The sequence below is a fragment of the Engystomops pustulosus genome, chromosome 1, assembly GCF_040894005.1.
Source record: "Engystomops pustulosus chromosome 1, aEngPut4.maternal, whole genome shotgun sequence".
In the NCBI taxonomy this organism is placed as follows: Eukaryota; Metazoa; Chordata; class Amphibia; order Anura; family Leptodactylidae; genus Engystomops; species Engystomops pustulosus.
Window position 1 is genome coordinate 117,256,912 of NC_092411.1, and position 25,463 is coordinate 117,282,374.

Genomic DNA, 25,463 nt, shown 5'->3' on the forward strand with positions numbered 1-25,463 from the left:
AGCCAAGTATCAAAGGAAGCACAGTACTATGCCAGATGAGATGACACTGAGTTATTGCCTAATAGAAATCCAACCCCTACTGATTTTTGCCACTTCGGCCTTTGCTATGGATATGTGCGCCACTAAGCGCAGAACACAGCGGTCGCAAGTCTCACTACAAATTGCTCAGAATTGGCAAGTACATGCACTGCAGAAACTACAGCCACCAGCAGATCAACCAGAAATCAAATATATAGAACGCTACTGTAGGCTTCAAGAAGCTGCTTGTATTCTCCTATGGCTATTTTCTAGCCAAGTATCAAAGGAAGCACAGTACTATGCCAGATGAGATGACACTGAGTTATTGCCTAATAGAAATCCAACCCCTACTGAATTTTGCCACTTCGGCCTTTGCTATGGATATGTGCGCCACTAAGCGCAGAACACAGCGGTCGCAAGTCTCACTACAAATTGCTCAGAATTGGCAAGTACATGCACTGCAGAAACTACAGCCACCAGCAGATCAACCAGAAATCAAATATATAGAACGCTACTGTAGGCTTCAAGAAGCTGTTTGTATTCTCCTATGGCTATTTTCTAGCCAAGTATCAAAGGAAGCACAGTACTATGCCAGATGAGATGACACTGAGTTATTGCCTAATAGAAATCCAACCCCTACTGAATTTTCCCACTTCGGCCTTTGCTATGGATATGTGCGCCACTAAGCGCAGAACACAGCGGTCGCAAGTCTCACTACAAATTGCTCAGAATTGGCAAGTACATGCACTGCAGAAACTACAGCCACCAGCAGATCAACCAGAAATCAAATATATAGAACGCTACTGTAGGCTTCAAGAAGCTGTTTGTATTCTCCTATGGCTATTTTCTAGCCAAGTATCAAAGGAAGCACAGTACTATGCCAGATGAGATGACACTGAGTTATTGCCTAATAGAAATCCAACCCCTACTGAATTTTCCCACTTCGGTCTTTGCTATGGATATGTGTGCCACTAAGAGCTAAACACAACGGTAGCAAGTCCCCCTGCTAATTCCTCACAAAATGGTAAAAGATGCAAATTAAAATAAAAAAAGTAGAACGTTATTGTAGCCCTAAGAAGGGCTGTTGGGTTCTTTGAGAATCACTCCTGCCTAACAGTAAGCTAATAGAACACCCTAACGCTTTCCCTGAGCAGCAGCAGCTCTCTCCCTAGCGGCATCCAGAGACAGAATGATCCGAGCAGCGCGGCCAGCGGCTAGTCTATCCCAGGGTCACCTGATCTGGCCAGCCAACCACTGCTATCGACGTGTAAGGGTACCACGTCATGCTGGGTGGAGTGCAGAGTCTCCTGGCTTGTGATTGGCTCTGTTTCTGGCCGCCAAAAAGCAAAACGGCGGGAGCTGCCATTTTCTCGAGCGGGCGAAGTATTCGTCCGAGTAACGAGCAGTTTCGAGTACCCTAATGCTCGACCGAGCATCAAGCTCGGACGAGCATGTTCGCTCATCTCTATTTATTACCTAAATGGAAATAGCTAATAATGATACATGCTGACCTTAGTGATTTAGAATAGCTCATTGTAGTTCTCCCTAAACTATGCTTGTGTACAGTGCATGCAATGGGGAGGTGCATTATGCCTTGGGCACATAAATCTCCCCCTGTCTGCCTGGCTTCTCCGACTCACATGCCACTTTGGGCATGTTGTGGCGTGGAGCGGGGTGGGGGAGGGTTGGCATGGGCGTCAACACAAAGCTGAGATTACTGCAAAAGACATGGTTTATATAAGTCCAACCTGGCGGAGACTCCTCAGGTATTTTCCAATAAGGAGTGCTGGTAGAGGGAAATTTTAAGACTGGAATTTAAAACGCCAGTCTTAATGAATTCTCGACCAATATATCTGCTGCTCAGACTGGTAATCCTGATCCCTTATATGGTCTGGAACAAGGTTTAGTTAGGTTTAGGTAACAAATTAACAAAAATAATTAAATTTATGGCATAGATATGGAATAACTATATATTTATTTTAAAAAAAAAGCCAAACAAGAAACAAATCATATGAGATAAATAGATCTCTGCTGCACAAAATCTATCAAAATATTTGCACCTTTTTGATAACACAAGGTAAATACCAGAGCCCAGAAAGCAGTGAAACAAGAAAGTCTGCAAGAGAAAAGTATGGAATTTATAAATGTCTCCCAATATGTCACCCACAGAGGGAATGATGTAGAATTCCTGTTTAACTGACTGAAAGGTACAAGTCACAAAGAAAAAAGAAGAGAAAAAGCATCATATAGTAGAAACATTTAACATGCTCCTCTCAGCTTGAGAAAGGCTGAATAACTGGTATTGAATCCCATAGATGTGACTTATCTTCTTTATTCTTGATAAAGACGAAACAATAAGATATATATTATTTTTTTGTGATTATTTTACCTTAAATTTTATTTTTGCGCCTATTTAGTGCCTGAACTCCTTATGGTCCACCACTATTCCACTATTTGAACTTCCCTATCATTTTTACATTCAGCTGTTTTACTGCATCTAAGACTGTTACATAAACTGCAACTTAGTTTGGGCTGTCATTTGTGGCACAAAACTATTAAACAAAATCAGGCGCATACGTTAACAACACAAAAAAGATACCCCTCCCCCATTCTATAAAAACTGTAAACAGATGGTTAGATAGATGGATAGAAAAAATTCAAACATACAGAAACTTCTGTGTTGAGAGAAGTAAAAAATATTGACCAATACAATGAACCATGATTTTTAAGCCTTTTTTATATTTAAAAACTAGCACCAAGCAGTTGATACATAACCTGCTACAGGTCTATGTATCCTCCTACAAAATGTGCATTTATTCTAAACTGAATGTACATGTTCAGGCTGGATGGCCATAAAAATCTATGCTGGTGAAGTATACTAACACATATTGTAATACCTGTGTTGATACTCATGTTATATTTCTTTTAGCTATGTCTTGCTTTAATTGATGAATTCTGTTTCATTTATATATATTATACACTCACCGGGCACTTTATTAGGTACACCTGTCCAACTGCTCGTTAACACTTAATTTCTAATCAGCCAATCACATGGCGGCAACGCAGTGCATTTAGGCATGTAGACATGGTCAAGACAATCTCCTGCAGTTCAAACCGAGCATCAGTATGGGGAAGAAAGGTGATTTGAGTGCCTTTGAACGTGGCATGGTTGTTGGCACCAGAAGTGCTGGTCTGCGTATTTCAGAAACTGCTGATCTACTGGGATTTTCACGCACAACCATCTCTAGGGTTTACAGAGAATGGTCCGAAAAAGAAAAACATCCAGTGAGCGGCAGTTCTGTGGGCGGAAATGCCTTGTTGATGCCAGAGGTCAGAGGAGAATGGGCAGACTAGTTCGAGCTGATAGAAAGGCAACAGTGACTCAAATCGCCACCCGTTACAACCGAGGTAGGCAGAAGAACATCTCTGAATGCACAGTACGTCGAACTTTGAGGCAGATGGGCTACAGCAGCAGAACACCACATCGGGTGCCACTCCTTTCAGCTAAGAATAGGAAACTGAGGCTACAATTTGCACAAGCTCATCGAAATTGGACAGTAGAAGATTGGAAAAACGTTGCCTGGTCTAATGAGTCTCGATTTCTGCTGCGACATTCGGATGGTTTGGTCAGAATTTGGCGTCAACAACATGAAAGTATGGATCCATCCTGCCTCATATCAACGGTTCAGGCTGGTGGTGGTGGTGTCATGGTGTGGGGAATATTTTCTTGGCACTCTTTGGGCCCCTTGGTACCAATTGAGCATTGTTGCAACGCCACAGCCTACCTGAGTATTGTTGCTGACCATGTCCATCCCTTTATGACCACAATGTACCCAACATCTGATGGCTACTTTCAGCAGGATAATGCGCCATGTCATAAAGCTGAAATCATCTCAGACTGGTTTCTTGAACATGACAATGAGTTCACTGTACTCAAATGGCCTCCACAGTCACCAGATCTCAATCCAATAGAGCATCTTTGGGATGTGGTGGAACGGGAGATTCGCATCATGGATTTTCAGCGGACAAATCTGCGGCAACTGTGTGATGCCATCATATCAATATGGACCAAAATCTCTGTGGAATGCTTCCAGCACCTTGTTGAATCTATGCCACGAAGAATTGAGGCAGTTCTGAAGGCAAAAGGGGGTCCAACCAGTTACTAGCATGGTGTACCTAATAAAGTGGCCGGTGAGTGTATATAGCTATTATTATATTGATCGTTATTTAGTTGTTAAAATATTGAAGGTTTGGCATCTGCCAATGCAATTCTCTAATGTTGTGGGGTTTGCACACCCTTATGTCATCTGTCAACGTGAGTTCAATTGCAGGATTTGCTGGTTCAAAGTTTGCATTGGTCCACTGAACTCAGCAGGCACATTTACTTACCCGGCCGCTGGAGTTCACAGAAAGTGCATTGTCCGTGTATAATGCACTCTGCCGCAATTCACTAAGATTGTGCGTCCGATATCCTGCATGTGTCGCTTCCCCGCTCAGGTCTGACAGTGTTCACTTTCTTTTTCATGGTTCAGGTAAGTGCCTCGGCTTGCGACGTAATTTGAAATTTAAATACTGAGTTTGGTCTGAATCAGTCAGATCGTCCGACGGCACGTCCCCGATGTTGTATGGAAACCAGCGCAGCTGCTCCACAAAAAGGGTTGCGTGCACCACAATCCCAGAGGATACACCAGTTAAATACCTGTCCAAACCGCGCAAATCCCAAAAAATACGGAAAGTCCGACGAAAGTGTGATCCACGACCCTTAGTAAATGAGCCCCAGCATGTCAGTTCATTCTCCTGAAAGTGCATGGAGTGATTTTCATCTGATCAAACTTGCTCATACTCGCACAGGCCTTAAAAATTCTTAATTGTTATTACTTGATGCTATTTATACCTTAACTACTGTACCTTTTATCGCTTTAAAAAATGCATCTAAATAGCTACATAGATAAATAACAAATTGAAGGTTAAATGGCTAGTGCAGTCACAGGATAGATAGAGCTGAATGAATGAATGAATGAATGAATAGATAGAGAATGTTTGGATATACAGTGTAGCTAAAAAAAAGAAACAAACAGGTAAAAAGAGGAGAGAGAGATAATGGAGAATGGGGTAGTCATTTATATTAATAGTTTACAGTTCATAAGGCAGACAAATAAATAGATAAAATACATTTAAGGTGAGAGAAGGATGTGCATATAGATAACTGATGGATGAATTCTCATCAAATTCTATAGAAAGGTAAATAAAAAGATAGAGTAGTATGACGAGTAGGTTAAATATTGATGACCGATTGACAGATATTGGTACATAGACAAAAAATATACAAGTAAGATAAAGATAGATACTGGATATGGGCCATTCTCTTCCATACATGTACTTTAGTTCTTAGACTCCTAATTTGCGTACATCAATATTTCCCTGGGATTACATATTGGTAATGAGATGCAGTACATAACCCAGTTTTACACTAAATAGATCTTATCCACTTCACACTGTGAAACAAGTAGAGATATGAAAACAAATACAGAGTGAGCCAGAGAGTAGGAGATAGTGAGAATAAATGGCATGTGTGTGAAGTAAATGAAACAGTATGTGGAAACAGTAAAGGCAAGGAGGAGGAGGGGGTGAAGGAGAGACACACTAGGCTGACAGAGGTAGATTCCTTCTTCATGCAGGCTACCCCTCTCCTGGAAAACAGTGCAGCCCTCCCCTGAGCAGCAGGCTGATTGCTTCCATTCAGCCACATTTGCTATGCATGAGCACTGCTGCTTCAAGACCGGAGACTGATTTTTTTTTTTTTTAAGGAGGATCAGGAGCTAAAAGAAAATCCACTTTTCCAGCCTTCCAAGTTCCTGGGAGCATCAGCTGCACGGAATTGCTACAAAGCTGGTGTGGACATGTTGATGAACAAGGAATGTCAGATGTGCAAGGGCTCTTTTGTTCTTTAGATATCTCTCAAGGTTTGATGTTCAATTTCCCAGTGGAATATTACAAAGGGTCATGAGTCAAATTGATGCTCCTCGGCCTTTAAACTGGACCATTCGGAAGCTTTGCCATGCTGCCTTTCTCCCTTCAGTCAGACTTCTAAAGGTATGAATGCTAGAGGGTGGCATGTCACTGGGGACAATTGATGTGTTTGCACTCTGCATAGTGTTAACTTTGTTCATTTACATTTACGGGGAGCTGTAAGCGGGCTTGTTTTCTGTTATTCCAGTCTGGGCATTTCCAAGTAGGGTTAAAACTGGCGTAAAAAGCATGAACAATGATTTTGTGCTGCATTCTGATAGATTCTCACCCTGTGCTACATCACATTTAGAATTTCAAAGCTGTAGCTAAATGTCTGGTAAAGCATAAGTATTTTCTGTATTGCCTGGGGACGATTGTCACAGAAGGATACTTCCAGGATGCATTTGCAGTGAACAAAAGACTGTCACAGTTGATATAATGCCTATTTCACAGGTCACTCTGTTGCCCAAAGAACTATCCAGCCAAAGATGTTAATTCTAGCATTTGTGAGTCATGTACGGAACAAATCGCATTTTACTACTCAGAAATTAGATCATAAAAGTCAACTTGAAGACATTTTAGTTTATCTCTGCTATTCACTAATAATCCAGTGATGTAATGCATCATATTGTCAAGACATTTCCATCTCAGATAAATAGTCTTCTCCCCACCACAAACTTGCCTGTCATTAAATATTTAACTGTTCCAGAAAATGGAAATCTTGCATCAAATGTGTTCTACTTTGGTCACGAAGATTAGGCAAATGAATGAAAAATGTAAAAGTTCAGAATATTAATAATAATGTATCTTTTGTTTTGTATCTGGTCTTCAAAAGCAGCATATGATAATAGCACAGGCGGTGTATGGGATTTACAGTGATCAGTTTCTATTATGTAATCATAGAATCTTCCTAACATCTGACAATGATGTCAGTTATAGATGCTACCTGAGTGATCCACATAATACTGGAAATAGTTTATTCACTACATTCATGGCCATGCTAGCTGTATAGGAATGTGTATTACTTGAATCTAGGGCCAGTCTGCTAAGGAAATGTTTTCTCTTAAGCCACAGAGCTACAGAGCAGCAGCCAGACAAAGTAGTGTATTCCAGGTCTCTGACAGATGTCAGCACGGTAATGACAAGAGGCTATTCCAGGGGACGCGTGATCACGCAGAGGAATTAGGAGTGGGGGAAACAATGACATGCTGGCTTATGAACAGTAGTAATGAATGCATACTATCCCTGAAAAAAATATCTGCTTTCTAATGTACACAAAACATGTGATAAAACATGTAATGCAGATGTCATTGTTTATTGTGAAAGCATGATTTAGGAGTATTATTGTGTATTAGGTTGTTCACTCATCATACTTCGTCTTCACCTTTCCTGAAAATGTGTTCGAGGAGGACAATCACATGATAATGCTTAGTACTCCCACCACCAAAATTGGCTTCTGTCTATAGAAAACCCATTTGGTCCTGCATAGTCATTACCAGGCTATTAATACAGTGCACCAATGCATGTAACTAGAAGCAAAAGTGAATGCAATAGGGTCAGGGAATGTATAGGGCCTGGAGATGGTGTTCACCATCATTGGTTGGATAAAGTGTATGGATGTTCACTCGGCGCACACCCTCTTTGTATAAATTGCCTCATGCTCTGGAGGCTGGATGGAGAAACACATACACTGTAAATCAGAAATGTCATGAAACTTGTAGAATGAGGGGGCTCATGTCAGTGATCCTACTCATGTGTAAAACTATATTCTATAATATTGTCTGAGGGAAACTCTTCTGTACTGATGATTAAAAGGGATTTCCACCTACATAAAATGATCCTGAATGATCCTGGTGTTTTGTAGGGTAAGCTAACTAAATAGTAGTACTTACTGCTCCCCACTCCTCCGTGCTCCAGTAACACAGCTCTTGGACTCTACCACACCCTGATTCCAGTGTCAGCTCCCAAAAACGCAAGGGTACCACGGGAGACTTCTAACACAATCAGTAATTGAAGTGGTTACCCACCTCAGTGATGGGCTGAGCACTTTAATGTTATTTCTGGTGTTGGGAGACACAAGAAGTGGAGTGCGGGGCATACTGGGCCTGATGCTTCTGACAAGAGTGTAAGTACACGTGTATTATATTACCAGCACCCACAAGACGGGGCCTGTTAAAATTTTATATAAAGTAGAAAATCTTTTAATGTTAACCTTCTACAGTAAACCTGCAGAACAGCCTGTGGTTTGTATGCTACAGGGCGTTAGAAGCTTAGCAGATGTATGTGCTGGATAGTTTTGTGGAAATGAGTCAGTATTATATGACTTTTTGTTTTAATTGCTGCCCATTCTAGGCTTAGTACAGGCGGTCCCCTACTTAAGAACACCCGACTTACAGACGACCCCTAGTTATAAATGGACCTCTGGATGTTGCTGTACTTTAGCCCTAGGCTACAATAAACAGATATAACAGTTATCACATGTGTCTGCAATGAAGCTTTATTGTTAATCCTGTTTCTTATGACAATCCAACATTTTTAAAATCTAATTGTGAAAGAGACCAAAAAGAATTTGGCTGAGGTTACTATTATAATATATACGGTTCCGACTTACAAACAAATTTGACTGAAGAACAAACCTACAGAACTGATCCAGTAAGTAACCCGGGGACTGTCTGTAGTCCCGTGGGTTGTCCTACACAATAATTGGGAGCCTCCCCTGTATGAAAAGTTATACAAGGAAGGCTTTCAATAGGATCGTCATCTAAGACAAAAAAGTATCAACATTTTTAAAATGTCATTACATTGAAATGATAATATTATACTGCATATTACTCCTCTCCGCTCCTTCAGTTCTATAACATGCTGCCTGCATATAAGTCAAGTGAAAAATCTGCTCAGCTACCTCTGCTCTATAACATGCTTCCTGAAGAAAGGACAGACATAAATCTGCTCAGCTTTTTAATGGTCCCTTTAAGCAGCGATGCTATAAAATGCATGAGAAAATACATAAAGAGTGCTAGCACATAGTTTACAGATGACTTGCCTTGGCTTTAGATCCCAGTGCACCAACCTACACGTTCTGATGACTTCCTTCTTCTATATTTGCTTGGCTGCTCAATAATGTTTCTTTAGCAGTCGGGGATGAATTCTCAAAAACACCAATGAAATTGTCATTTTCTCTTCCTCCATGGCATGACAACCATAATCCATAATTTGCTTAAGTAGTAACCAATAAACCAACACAAGCAACTACAGTACATGTATGTGTTAACTTTTATGGCTTTATAGCGCAATCTCTATGACTGTAGTGTGTAGGGTGGTGTGTAAAATTTCACAAAAGCTGAAAACCACTGACCCGCAGAAAAAGAAACACATTTTCTTGACAGTTTAAAGCTGCTTTTGAATAATGTATTGTGTGCAGTGACTTAGTGTGGTTGTAAATACCATGTGTAAAATCCAAGTCACTCTCAGTAAGATTGTGTTCTGGTCCATTTTAGACATGTCTAAGGCCAGAATTCCCAGTAGGACTATTAAAAAGAGATCTCAAACATTATAGGTACCCTAGTAAACAAAGCTGGAACAGTATACAGCCAATCTAGATCTGCTACTTGTTGCAACACTAAGAGGCTATAGAATAAGGCAATGTGTAGAGTTAATGAAAGTACTATGAAAGTGTTCTTCCAATGTTGTGATGGAGAAGATAAAGATGATATTGCAACACTCCCTTTTTAACATTTTCTCAGCAGCAGAGAAATGGGTGGAGTCTAATCTCAACAGTTGCGTCTATTAGATCCTACCCACACTTCACATGGTACCTAATATTCTGAAGGAACTCCCAGCAAATCAAATTAATTCACTTAACTCTGCAGATTGTGTATAATGTACAAACACTATATATAGCGAGTAGTCTGTAATAATAATAATAATTCTTTATTTATATAGCGCACAGAGATTTTGTAGCGCTGCACAGAGCTTGCCAAATCATTCCCTGTCCCCAATGGGGCTCACAATCTAATCAACCTACCAGTATGTTTTGGAGTGTGGGAGGAAACCAGAGGACCGAGAACCCACGGAACCCACACAAACACGAATAAAACATACAAACTCTTTGCAGGTGTTGACCTGGGACTTGAACCCAGGTCCCCAGTGATGCAACGCTGTAATGTTAACCACTGAAACACCATCAGTAGCTGTAATGTGGAATGTACAAGAGCAGCCTAACTGCGTTGAATAAGGAGCAAAAAACAGCAAAGAAATAGTGTGCAGTCTGTGATACGTAAGCAGTAAGGGTTAACGGCTTCCCTACTGTGTATATAAAGTGTCTGGAAAGCAGGGACTGGGGGTATGGGGCTGCAGATGAGTGTATAGTCTATGGTACAGCATGAGTTTCAGAGCCAGACACCGAAAGTTGCGCAGGATCAAAGAATGGGATGGTTGGACTTGGAACATGGGGATGGATATGGAACAGGGGAGACCCTCTGCTACCTTTATTCTTTGAAGGAGAATTCTGCATTTACAGAGATAACATAGAAACTAGGGTCCACAGCTACCTACAGAGAAAGCAGATGTGTAGCAGTTGGGAATTATGTCCAATTTTATTTTACATACTCGCGGGTATATATAGAGATAATTGTCACAGAGGGAGGAAATAAGAAACACACAGACTGCATCTCTGATGAGAAAAAAATGCCACTGGTCTGTTACTTTAATGAATAATAACTTAGATTTAAGCTATTCAAACACTATTCAAACACTTCCGGTGGGTCTCATTTAAAAAGGAATAATGAAATCCAACTGGACCAATGTCACCTGACCCAACTAACCTACTTTCAATGTCACATGTTGGAAAAGAAACTTAAATGTCAGTTCTAGTGTACCATATGATAATGCACAAAGCACCTATTGGCTATTGGTTATTGTGTTTAAATGTAGTCATGCTGGAATTTTGAGTTAGTATATGTTTTTGCTTTCCTTGCGGGTCATTGACTGTCTAATTAGAGCACATCACAACTATTATAATTGGCCGTGTTTTATTGCAGGGGACCACTTGGTAAAACTACTTATGAATATGGAGCCATCTACAGTATATTCAACGGGTGATTATATTATAAAGCAGTGAGTGTTAACCCTGTGGTGTTTCATGGCCTGACTGTTACTGTTAACAGTTGAATGACTTTCTGTTTAAAGATGCATTCACAAAGCATTGAACCAACAAATCAATTAGTGTATCCCCCATCTATCATTACGCTGCTACAATGACTAATCCATCTGGAGCAGTGAACTGGTCTACACATAAATAGGCAGTAAAGAAGTCTTACATTTCCCACTACGACTTAAGATGTAAATGTGTTTACCCAATTGTCATCGGAGCCTTACATTTTATAGCCAGCAGAAATAAAAAAAAATCTGAAAATGAATTTGTCAGAATGAATTGGTTGTGGGAATGAATGACTTAGAAATCATCTAGCCAGCACACACAATCCAGTGGAGTATTTATATACCGTAGTTTTCGGTGCTATATATATACCGTAGTTATAGGCCGGTGCACCTTATATATGAACTTATACAGAAATGTACTACAGACAAGATGTACTGTACATTTACCAGTGTTTAATAGCTCCAACCCCAGAAGTTTCCTGCACCTTCCCACACAGTTTACAGGGTCCCTAGCTCCTGAAGTGCCCTGGCACCACAACTAACATTGTGCCCATCCTGCCCTCCCCTAGCACGGAGAGACCGGAGCTGCCATAGTGCCGACCACGAGGCAATATTCATCATCAGTAAACAATCCCCCATACCTGACAGCCCTGTAACAGGGGAAAGAGAAGGAGCCACTGGGAACCCCACAGAAATAACACACTGGCTGAGGAGGGAAGGAGAAGGGGCAGAGGGAGACCGCTTAACCCCTGCTGCATCACCCTGCATTAACCCCCAGCAGCCATACCTCTGAGATCGGAGCTCTCTGACATGCTGAAGACAAGTTTCCCGGGAAGTGTAGCTGGCTTGAACTGTGCACAGGTCTGCCACCTGCCGGTCATTTTTAGGTACTGCTTTTGATCCTGCGCCTTATACTCCAGTGCGCCTTATAAATGAACCTAGATGTCTTAGCAGGCATTTATTAGAGGTGCGCCTTATACTCCGGTGCGCCTTATAGGCCAAAAAATATCAAACAGCATTTATGCAGTGAATGCTCTGAAGAGTATAAATGCCCATACATACTGAAAGCAACCACTAAGGCTGAAATATAGAGTTTAAAGGAAATCTACCATGGAAAAACTACTTTTTAAGTAGTTCCCAATGCCTATTACTGCAGTAGCTGCAAAACTTGGATGCAGCTGCTGCCTAAATAAACTTTAATACCTTAATATGCTCATTTAGTTCAGAGGCCACTGTGGGCATGAAGTAGCATGAGATAGCTCTGGGGGGGCGGGGCTACTCCACGCCCCCAGTAGCCGTGTCATACACGCATCCCCTCACTGTCCCCCGCCTCTCCAATCTTCTTTCTAAACTAATTGTGCGTCTCCAGCACTAACAGAGCAATGCACAACGAGAGGCATGAGCCGCGCTCTACACCCTGAGCTCTGCACTTGCGAAGTAGCTCAAGGTCTTTGGCTGGTGGCGCACAGGAATCAGAAAAGCTATGCGCATGTGCATTAGCTCCTCTTCTTCCTACAGTGACTTGTCGTCATTACAGAGCTCTGTGCTTATGCAGAGATGCCACTTCACTAGCAGCTTAGAGAGGTGCATCTCCGGCACAGGAGAATTAGCTGAGAATGTTTAGAAAATGGTTCTATGCATAAAAGCCAGTATCTATACCAGAAAAATAAAGCTATTCCATTGCTTTCCAAGCGTGACAGCACACTTTCTTTACAACCACTAATCTCCCAGATTTCGGTGCTTCAGAAGACAAAACTCCAGTTCAAGGAATTACTGAAGAGGCATTACACTGAATTATGATACAACCGTATGTTGTAGATGCACAACAGGCTGAATGTGGAGATAAATGAGCAAAGACACAATTTTTTTGTCCTTAGTAATATTGGCTTCAAGAAATTTTATGCATGCAGCAATAGATACATTGTTGATGATTTGGGGTTGAGTGTTTATTATCCCGAAAAAGGGCAACACGGAGCGTGTCATTTGTAACGGATGGGAGACTTTAAAATGAATGTGCTTCAAAAAAGTCACACTTTTTTAACTCCTTTTTTTTCTTTGTATATTTGTTTCCTTTTATTTTGTTCTGCCTGATCTGTTAACAACATTAGAGATATGTTTTATAGCAGCCACATGAGCAATAGGCAGGAGCGACCTAGAGACATCTTTGGATAGGCTTGATCTGTGACCTGCTAAGAGGTCATTTTACAAGCTGAGAAGTAAATAAGCAGCCTGTAGCCATCAGCTTTTGTAAACTAAATGTTTTTGTAGCGATTAACATGGAAAATAGGCATAGCCAAAAAAGTCTTATACAAATAATGTGTAACAAAAATTCCAATTCCAACATTAGATCATTTCTGATTATATGTTGCCTTTCAGTTTGTATGTTCTTGGATTGATTTCCACTCCTTTGTTAGTATTAGCTTTTACTCAGAAGACCGCTATAAATTACATCACTAAACATGCATACATTTCCATTACTCTCTAAGCAGACAGTTCATATTTCCTCTAGTGCTGTGAGATAAAGTGTGGTTATATTAGCAGGGTACATGGTTTATATACCCTATAATTCACCTTCTGAACACCGTTCTAGTATCTGACACATAGAAAGAGAGATGAGATGGATCAGAGGTGAGAGATGATGAGATCCATGACATGCATATTACACACAATTAGACAGCTCTGCTACATTTCTGCTCTATTACACTATCAGATCTGATGTGCTCCCTCCCACTCCCCGGATGAAGAACCTATCTGCCTGTAGTTTGTAGATCTCCTCATGCTGTGATGTGTTGTGTGTGATGTGTGTGATGTGTTTGCCGGCAGGAAGTTAGTGTGTGTCTGTGTGAGCTTGTCTTAGAATGTTAGGCTGGGGTCTAGAGACAGAAAGCAGCTCAGCTCAGTGCAGAGTCAGACAGAAGAACAAGATGTCTGCCGACCCTAAACTCAGAAGATGCAGAGCCGGGTTTAGGGCCAACCAAAATTGTGTACACCAGGACTGATAGAGATCGGTTGAAATTATATCTGTGAAATGCTGTATTTTTGGTAATAACAGTGAATTAGAGAATGAGGTATTTTGTTATCCTGAGCATACAGGCAGTCACCAGGATACATAAGGTTCTGGAGGTTTGTTCTTAAGTTGAATTTGTATGTACGTCGGAACTGTATATTTTATAATTGTAACTCCAGACAAATTTTTTTTGGTCTCTGTGACAATTGGATTTTAAAAATGTTGGGTTGTCATAAGAACAAGGATTAACAATAAATCTTAATTGCAGACACCACTGATAACTGTTATAGCTGTTTATTGTAGCCTAGGGCTAAAGTACAGTGAATGACCAATTACCAGAGGTCAGTTTGTAAATCAGGTATTCTTAAGTAGGGAACCGTCTGTATTTTAAAAACTTGTCTTCATGGGAATATGCCTTACTTCCTCTTATAGCTCTTACTTCCTTTCAACTTATTAAGGCAGACTAAAGACCAATTACAGAGACCAATTACAGTGCATCTTTTATTTCTTATACTGCTCTTGAAGGAATGCTGCACTGTCTATTATTTTAGGGATTTCTAAGTATTTGTCAATAAGAGGGTTATTTGTGAAAAATAAATAAAAAGTGTTATAAAAGATTATTTGTTAAAAAGACAAACTCTTGCTGTCAGAAACGATGTTGGGTCTAAGGTACCAATATATCACCCTACCATGTGAAACCCTGTCCAGTAACATGAACGATATGTCCACTTTATATTCAATGTAGATAGCACCAGGGTTGATCTATATAGAAGATTTTTTTTGCTTTCTTTATAGTTAAAAAACATGACTTAAATTATTCAGAAGTTACTGCTCTCTTGTGCAGCAATCCACATTTACTGTACATCCCACGGGCAAAAAAAACCCTGTGTTTGAGCTTCCATACAAAAATAAAGACAAAACTATTATACCAACTGTGCATGTAACCATATGTTTCCTATGGAGAGAAAATGTAGGATTACAGTTACAACAGGGGTCATCAATCTGTGAGGATGGAAACACCTTCATACATATATAGTGCCGAGGAAGAGACAGCATTGCATGGTAGGGGGGAGGAAGACAGATATATTTACCATAAAGATAACCACTTGGGTCATGATCTTCTTTTATCATCTTTATATTTATATGTATGGGCTTATAGTATGATTAAACACTTACTGCACCCTTCACATACATAACATTATATACCATAACACGGGACAGGAATCAAATTTTAATAAAGATTTTTTGACTAAGTAGCTTGACAATTCATTAAATAACCATATTGCTATTATTTTTTGCCTGACAAATAGCATTACTTTTAATGGTTTCTTTTTAATTCCATTAACTCTTTGATCACTCTTTACATCTTACAGGTATTTAATTGCCTAAACCTCAGATAATATGACATTTACTATTATTATTAAAGGGAACCTGTCACCAGGAGACCCATATTTAGCACTTCCCCTAGGCCCCACAGAGTACATACTCTGCCAAAGTGTTTTTTTGTATAAAAAATTGGTTTTACAGAAAAAAAGATATGTTATATTGTACCTTTCATTAGCATCTGCTGGGTGACTAGGCACTCGTCCACTGGGAGGGGCTGGAAAGGAGCAGTTCCCCCCGCATCCTTGGATAACAGCTTCTCCATGTGTCCTTTTCAAATATATGAAAACACCCATCACTTGGCTTAGCAACACCCCCTGCCTCTCTACACCCAATGCCGTGTCAGGGGAGTTATTCATATATTTGAAAAGGATACATGGAGAAGCTATGTTTTTATTTCAAATTGAAATAGCGCAGGTGATACTGTAATTGTAATTAAGGAAAACAAATAGTGTGTGTCTTATTTCTGCTCCTTCTTTATCCTGCAGTGAGCTGATTTCTGGATGTCTGGAAGACTTCTATAGTCTGTACAGCTCAGAAAATTAGGACACCAGGCTGAGGATTAACTTTTTCTATATGTAGAGAATATTGGAGCTCTGTAAGGAGATAAGGCTATACAGTTACTGTAATGAGTTATGAGAAACTTTATTAGCCTTTTATTTCTCAGTGGTGTACAGGACAGAAAGCTGATTTAAAGAATCTGATAAAAACAGGCAGAAAGGACGGGATAAAAAACATTTTTCTATAATGAGATATATTATACAGTTGACTATTATCATTAGCACTATACATTAATATAAATTGTGTTACAATTTAATTCCATTCTAAAAGAAAATCGAAGCAGAGTGGCAATGAAACATTTTTTATGTATTGCTACATAAAAAGGCAGCACTCCAAGGTTGTAGTCTGAGTGCTGCCTATTTTTTGGACTTATTTACAAAAGACCGTTTGCCACGGAACTTACGGCTTTGCACCACCTTACCAATTAAACCAGTAGTGCTGCTCTGGATTTTTCTTTTTTTTCTACATAAAAAGGCAGATTTGTTATATAAAATAGGGGCTTTGAAGTAAAAACTTTCATAGGTATAGTGGTCACCATATTAGTTGTCATTCCACCAAAACATTTTCCCACAACAGCATCCACTAGTACTTGCAACGTTTCTAGTTTTTCTATTTGGATCTAGCACAGTTATGAAATGGAAAAAGTTAAAATATACAGTATTAAAATTATGCTGTAAGAACATTTGTATATTTCATTGTTATCTTTAATTAACTCTGAGGTTCATTGAGACACGGGGGGGGTGAATTTATTTTCGTCAAGACATTTGTATTTTTGTGATTTTTCGGGGTTTATTTTGGATTTGTTTCATTTATCTTAGAGGGTGATATATAAGGAATATGTGTCTGCTGTTTATTTGCAACTTTTCTTTTAAGTCACACAATTGTCTCATATTCTTCTGCATCTGCATCTAAACTTTTTCCTACACCTACTCTGGACTGAAGTTTATTTGCGTCAAAGTTGCAACTTTTTACCACAATTTGTACCAAAGGGGAAACATTTTCACACAGCCTGGATTTTAAAGATATATAAGAGCAACACTGAAAAATTCTCGCAGTGTTAATTTTGCTAGAGGAGTAGAAAAGTCACAAATTTTGCAGCAAATAAAAAACTCTAAGAAAAAAAAAAGAAATGTTCAAGATAAATGACCCCCATGGTGTGATTAGAGATGCTACACGCTGAGACCATATAAGGGATCAACATCCTTAACATAATTACATAAATTATTTGTCAAATAATACTTGTCTCTTTTGTATCACTTGGGTTAATAGAGGAGAGTAATCCAAGGAGGTGATAAGAGCTTCAATGTCCAGGAGGAAATCTCAAGCTCAGTGACTTAGAAATACCAGTGACATATTTGTACAAGACTTAGCCCCTGTACTTCGTCACATGTCTCATTTGACCTCAACATCTAATTTATTATGTCAATAACATGTTTGCCACTGATGACATAAAGTTGTGCTTGAATCTGCAAAAGGCACCATGTATTTTTAGAGTTCTTTAAAAAGAGTATAATACTAAAAGTGGGAGACACCTTTTGGCCAAGGTTATTCAACTCCTTAAAGTGTATTTTAGTAAAAATGGTTTTCCAAAAGTAAAGCTGACCATAAAATTATGCCTGACATACCCTCAAAAATTAGACCAAATGAGTACTGACAAGTCCTCCCTTTACATTTCCTGTTGATTGGACATGTGTGTCACAAAAAAGGCATCTTTTGTGAAATACTGAAAGTGATTTGATAACATAACATATAGGAATGTTTTCTAATCCATATGTGCCTATGTGTATAATTTCTTGGTTTTAGTGTTAGAACTTACTGTACAGTAGTTCTGTAACATCCATGCCAAAGTCTTCCTCTGTCCGCAGAATGCGGTTTAGGTGGTGTTAATTTGAACACATACTTAGCTTTCTGGCTGATTTGGAGTAAATTGACAACTGCCTGGGAAATCTGGATGCTGTCCTCAGTGCTCAGTTGTGCTTTCACCTGAAACTGAGGGAACCTAGTATGAAGCAGCAATTGTTCATAAACCCAAGAGTATGTTTAGGTTTTTAGTTGATGTGTAAACATACAGTACAGACATTTTTCAGTTTCAGAGAAGATCAATATAATTCTGTGTTAGTGTTATTTGATCATGATATTTGTCAAGGTATATTAGAACAAGTGTATAAAAAATGGTCGGTACATAAGCCAGTTATATTGCTATACAACATATCCAATAATGGAGGTGTTGGCCAAAGGCAAATGACAAAATCTAGAGGGAACTCAGCACAAGTTCTGAATTATTTGGATCAAATATAGCACACTTGGAAACCAAGGCATGGTGTAAATATCCTGAATCTTTATACAAAATCTGAAATATTACCTAACATACCATTGCAGTAGTATAATAATTGCAACTACTCAACAGTACCTACTTTATGTCCCTGCAAGAAAGGTTAATGGGGGACATGTATCATAGTTTTGTCTTTCTGTGGTGAATTTTTGAGACATTTAGCAGCTCTTTTTTGGGCATTATGTATGATCATGTCTTTTTACTTGTGATAGATGTTCAGTTTTGGCTGTACTAGCAGGCGCAAATTTTGGCTTCTTTTTTAGACTTTTTGTTGCAAATGTCTCAAATCCACATGGACACAAGCCACGTGAGGGGGTTTTGTGCAGGAGTGGACACTACTGTTAATTTTGGATTTGAGGCGGTGTCCTGCATTTTTAAGCACTCTAGCCACACCCCAGAGATGATGACATATGAGGCTGCGGTCACATGTGGTGTTTAGGGTGAAGTCACACATCGCTGAAGAGAGATTTGCCTAATTAAACTAGCTGTTAACACTTGCGTTTACAAAATGCAACCATTAACGCATTGTTAAGGCATGCTTTAACATTTGCATTTTGTAAATGAAAGTGTCAACAGCTGTTTAATTAGGGAAATATCTCTTCCGCTGTTTTATTTAAGATAATTGGTAGAATCAGTCAAAAATGGATGCGTTTTCAAAAAACGCATGCTTTTTGAAAAAACGCATGCGTTTTTTAACGGACTGATTAAAAACGGCCCAAAAATGAATTTAAAATGCCACGTGTGCTGCCGGCCTAAGACCTTATGGTCAGAGGCCGTTAAAGTAGCCTTTTATCCTTAAAATGATTACATAGAGCACTATAATGCATAATTATTCCTAAATGCTTCTAAGTTGTATAATGTGGGAAATGTTATTTTAAGCCTAAATATTATTGAAATTATGCAATATTTTACTGTTTGGTAGTAAAACACTTAATAAGAACAACCTTCATGATGTAAATGTTTTTATTGTCACAAATTAGCAGTTAAGTTTATTTAGGGGGAGCAACTTAATTAGAATGCAAATGTAATAAACCTTCCTTCCATCTGATTTCCAAATAGACTAATTTCTGCAACATACATCACTTTAATTAACAGCCGAAGGTGTAGCTCAATCAATCACTTTGGTAATTGAGACTGACCATGGAAATAATTGCAATAAATAAACAGCGATTCAATAAAGTTTGATTGAATTTACGGTCAGAATATTTGTGTGCAAATGGATGTGAGAAAGATGACAGCTCGTTGATAAAATTTGATCGGTGACAGATTGCTTGTACTTTTTGACAAGAACATTCAATGTCATAAGATAGACCCTAATAGTTATATATTATAAGAAATTTAAATAAGATTTCAAAAAAAGTTATTGATAAAATAACAACCAGGAAAAAATGGACTGGATTTACAAATTCTTTCCAATGTATAGACAGGGGGAACTTAAAAACTATGCCTGAATTTGGTCTTTTAGTGCCTTTTTTCTTCCTTCCATGAAAGCATCTTACTGGTTTTGCTGCCGTAGTTTTGCGCCTATTTTTGCAGCAATTCTGCCAAAAATTAAACAAGCGCATCTGCCCTACTAAGATAAATAGTGCAAACCTAACACAGAAAACAACTTCTCTAATTTTATGCAACCATTGGAATAGGCACAAAAAGACAAAAAAGTTTTGACAAGATCAATTTCAAAAGTTTTAATATTTCCTTCCTAGTGTATCACAAATTTTCAACACTCTAATTTTAGCCATAGAAGTGGGGCATTGGTTTTGCCCTGGTTGAAACTTTAGAATACTTCTACATATTACTTAGTATGACCTTATTTTAATCAAATCAATTAATTTGCAGTAAATGCAATCCATGTTCAAAAGTACACTGTAAGGCTATATTCACGCACACTGGCCAGCTACGGGCAGGTGATCATATGACAGTATGCTGGAGAGGACCCATCCCCTCTCCATAGGAAACACCACCGCACACAGCCGTAAACGCGAGGAAAGATAGGATATTCTCTATCTTTTCCTTGTGTACAGTATGATCTGGTGCCACACAGCATGTCTGAAAGGGTCCTAATACTGAGAGTTTAAACAGAACATCTATAGTGTATCACAAATGCATTTATAAGTCATGTTAATTTTGATGTATATGGCACAGCCGAGGGTCAGGGCTTATATTGTGCAGGGGAATATCTGTACATGAGCTTTATAGTTTTATAGTTTTATACATGAAGGGGAATATTTGTATATGAGCTTATAGTTTTATATTTTTATACTTTTATACTTTATATAGCTGGCAAATAGTAAGTTTTTCCTCCTCAGCAATATGCTCAGATATGTAACTTAAGATGGCGCCGGCATCCACTGATACTACCCAGCCAACACCCTATTCCTGGAAGTAGATCAACATTCTCAATTCCAAGAAGGCTTCATCACTCATATCGAAACTTAAGGTTTTGACAACGCCCAGGACATTATCTGCCCAGATACTGGAACTGACCAATCGGTGCACACCAGATGTTAGACTGAATTTGCTTAACCCTTGCCCACTATGATGCTATATGATGTATAACCACACCTTTCTCTCTTTTGTATAAAATCTACTAACACGGAAATAAAGTTAGTCTTGTTGTCATGAGAGCAGTAGTACGGAGTTTGTTTTTAAGATTGAGACTGGACAACCTTGAAACAGTTCCTTCTTAAGAAACGTGCACGCTTACTCTATCTGATTTGAGGTGACTGACTGGACCGGTTAGTTGTCGATTACGACCCCGACAATATCATATGTAGGCGCACAAAGTGGCAGAATATGATAAATGTCCCACATTGGGGCAGATTTACTTACTGGTCCATTCGCTATCCAGCGGCGCGTTCTCTGCGGTGGATTCGGGTCCGGCCGGGATTCACTAAGGTAGTTCCTCCGCCGTCCACCAGGTGGCGCTGCTGCGCTGAAGTTCCCCGGAGGCGCGCTGGAATGCCCTGAAATTCACCGGCCTATACCTGGTGAAGGTAAGTGTAATTTTCGCTACACATTTTTTTTCTTAAATGCGGCGGTTTTTCAGAATCCGTCAGGTTTTCGTTCGGCCACGCCCCCCGATTTCCGTTGCGTGCATGCCAGCGCCGATGCGCCACAATCCGATCACGTGCGCCAAAATCCCGGGGCAATTCAGGTACAATCGGCGCAAATCGGAAATATTCGGGTAACACGTCGGGAAACCGCGAATCGGGCCCTTAGTAAATGACCCCCATTGTGTTGAATCCAAACGAAACGAAATTGTCAAATGGGCTATTTTTATTTTTGACATATCCAAATGGTTTAAGTATCATACTAAGAATAAAAAAAAACCAAGCAACCACAATAAACATGAATTGAAAGCGTTTCACTTAGAATAGAATTAAAGGCCTATGCTTAGTATAGATGGGTGTGGTTCCAATACCTGAGCCTACCAGAAGAGTGTTATATTTCCAAAAACTCTATTTAGTGTGTTGTGGCCGACTATGTGATTGCTGGTCACAGCATAGCATATCCAAGTGTATGGAGATGTCTGAGTCCAGCTAATATCTAATGATTGATATGGAGTGGTAGATTCCCACCCTACTCGAATTACTCACCTTAGTTTAGTGGTTGATTATAAATGTTAGAAAACCACTTTAACCACTTGATGATAGTCCTGGGTAAATTAAAAGGCTGGTCATCATTACGGGAGTATGGAGAGGGTCACAGGCCAAGTAATCTCCTTACATGGCTAGTGTCAGCTGTATAATACAATTCAGGGGCATAACTACAGGGGTAGCAGCCATAGCAGCGTCAGGGGGCCCGGCCACCCAACCTGAAACACTAAAAAATGGAGGAGGTATACTGTTATATACATATTATGATGTACATGTATATAACAGTGCACATTTTTCACAACACACAGCTGAACCAACAACTGAGATAAGAAATGCCAGTAGAGGGGGGGGGGGGGCAGCAGATGTCAGGACTAAGAATCTCTCATCTCTGTTGGCGACCAGGTCTCTTTTTGAATACAAATAACATAAAAAGGAAATATAAAAAATAATAGGAAAACCATGTCTCTTCTGTGAAGGGCAGCTCTGAGTAAATCAATGTTTGACTTTCGAAAAGCCAAAAACCATACCAATAAGTTTTTCCAAAGAGAAACCTCCTAACTCTTGATAGAATTGTTTTAACATTATTATATCTCATCACTACAGTATAGGGAACTGATTTGGCTAGGCGGGAAGCTATGGAAATAGGTTAGGGAGAAATTCATTCTCCTTAGGCCAGATGCACACAAATGTGTGCTGTTTTCTGAGCTGAGAACACCAGGCCTGTGGTGTCTTGTATGTGATTTATTACATGCCGATGAAAATAGAAAAAGACCACCTGAAACCAGTCAAATCAGTAAGTCCAAAAGTGCTTTGTCCCATGTCATTTCACTAAGCTTATTGATGGTCAGACATTAATTAGAGGCAGCAGCCTTATTTACGCTGGCACTAAAGACATACAGAAAAGTTATTTGCATATTCTTTTCCCATAATCCCCAATGGAACATACATGGCTTAAAGACTCTTCATAAGAAGTATGAATTCTTCCCTTTATAGGTAAAAGTTACATCTGTTTGCGTGGGTTTCCTCAGGGTACTCCGGTTTCCTCCCACACTCCAAAACATACTATTAGGTTGTTTAGATTGTGAGCCTCATGGGGACAGGGACCAATTTGACATGCTTTGTGCAGCGCTTCGTAATCTGTGTGCGCTATATAAATAAAGAATTATTATTATATGTAAAGCATTTTGCCCTATTTAAGGCAGGTAGCTCTGCTACAGATGCAGAAAGGAATGTAGTTTCTAAAGATAAGGACTAACTAAAGCCTCTCTACCAATATTTGTCATCCCTGTTTTTGATTAATAACACTCCTGTATGTGTCTGCATTAAAGAAGCTGCTTGCCTTTAGACCTGCTCACCGTATCAATCTGGGCAGTAGTTGCTGCTGTATGACTGCTATGTACAAGTTGGAGGTTGTAATGTTCTGTAATTCATATGGCATCGTAATGGCCATTATGTTACTATTTGGAACAAAAAGTAATTTACAGCTTATATGTAAAAGACCCAAAGTGCAGCTATATTCTAATAGAACTTTTCCATGAAAGCAGATTTTACATTTAATGTCATAATCACTGCACCTTATTCTTGAAGTAGAATATTAACATTGAGAATGTTATTTTAAAAAAGTGCTTTGAATAGCGATAAATCACTACGTGTGAACCATTTAGTTACAAGATAGGATGAGCACTTAAGAAAACTGCCATCTTAACATGTGACACAATTTTGGAATGTAGATTAACCGCTGTAGCAGAAGTGAAGAAAATAAGAAAGGGGCTTATATAACAAAGCTTTCCTCTGACTCAAAGGCAAGGCTTTTCTGTACCAATTTTCAGCGGCTGAAAAGAACTCATTTACGGCTGCCTTCATAACTGTTTCTCTAACAGAGTCTTACTAGTCATTCAAACTTAAATAATGTTCTGGGTTATATAACGGCTAATTTAGTAAGTAAATATGGCAAGCCATCCAGACACAGGCAAACAGAAAGATAATAAAGCAGATGTCCGAAATCCATTTGATTTGCTTTTATTCTTTTTGTGCAGAAAGAACAGTTGTGCCCTGTAAAGGATCAAAAGAGATATTTTGGGTTGCAATTATAGGCGGCATATTTTCCATTGTTTTGCCGTTGCTGAATTTATTACGGATGTGGAAACAAAGCTTCAAATAACTTATAGTTTTAGACCAAACCCCATAGATTTGTCTTTGAACAACTAAGAATGTTGTGGAATATAGAATTTCAGCTCCAGATTTGTTTGTGTTAAAGGGAAGTAGGTTTTGGATGCTAAATGACCGCATTCAACCACGTCCATGGTTAATATGTGAATAAAATAAAAAATGCAGCCATAAATATATCAGGAAAATACTTTTGGCCTAAATGCCCTTTTTGCTGTGAAATAAAGTATCTGGTCTACATAAAGCCCTAACTGCAATTGCACTGCATTGGGTTGAGTTTTATCCCCAGTACAATTCTTAAAAGTTGTTTTAATGTGCTTCATATTAATTCAGTTTACTAATATAGTTGTGCATATAATGTATACTTGTATACTTTTTATGAGCCAGATGGCTTGATTCCATTACAGGCCCAGTGGCCCTGGTAATTTGACTTCCACATTTGTTCAACACAGACTGATAGCCTCTTTACCCTCTCTGTGTTTTAAGAAAAGGATAAAGAGGGCTGACTGTAAGGCTCAGCTTATTAGATTACACACATCACTGACACAGAGACAGGAATGAAGACCTCAGAATGTATAAGGAAATGGCCACTATGCCAGTAGTGAAGTCATCCCCTTCAATCAGGTCACTGAAAAGGGAATGAAACTCCATTTTGCTATTGGGATAAATACAGAAGTAGAGATTTCATATCTTGGGACTTACACTAAAATCAACCATTTAGTGTAACCATGTAAAATCAACCATTTAGTGTATGCATCATTAGTAACCTACACTCACCGGTACACCTGTCCAACTGTCCAACTGCTCGTTAACACTTAATTTCTAATCAGCCAATCACATGGCGTCAACTCAGTGCATTTAGGCATGTAGACATGGTCAAGACAATCTCCTGCAGTTCAAACCGAGCATCAGTATGGGGAAGAAGTTGAGTGCCATTAGAACGTGGCATGGTTGTTGGTGCCAGAAGGGCTGGTCTGAGTATTTCAGAAACTGCTGATCTACTGGGATTTTCACACACAACCATCTCTAGGGTTTACAGAGAATGGTCCGAAAAAGGAAAAACATCCAGTGAGTGGCAGTTCTGTGGGCGGAAATGCCTTGTTGATGCCAGAGGTCAGAGGAGAATGGGCAGACTGGTTCGAGCTGATAGAAAGGCAACAGTGACTCAAATCACCACCCGTTACAACCAAGGTAGGCAGAAGAGCATCGGTGAACGCACAGTGCGTTGAACTTT

General features: G+C 39.3%; 1 protein-coding gene across 11 annotated transcripts in view; it reads left to right on the plus strand.

Moving 5' to 3' along the window:
• Positions 1–25,463, plus strand: part of TRPM3 (transient receptor potential cation channel subfamily M member 3) — a 415,524-nt gene that overhangs the window by 184,036 nt on the left and 206,025 nt on the right. For 4 of the 11 annotated variants that reach the window (XM_072150975.1, XM_072151020.1, XM_072150995.1 and 1 more), the window contains exon 1: positions 5,691–6,111. The exons of 6 other annotated variants lie outside the window; for them this stretch is intronic. In XM_072150975.1, coding sequence (XP_072007076.1) covers positions 6,022–6,111 — 90 coding nt within the window. In that variant the 5' untranslated portion in view covers positions 5,691–6,021. Of the gene's footprint in view, positions 1–5,690; positions 6,112–25,463 lie in introns of those variants that run through there. One more of the 11 variants, XM_072151037.1, reaches the window with a different exon arrangement.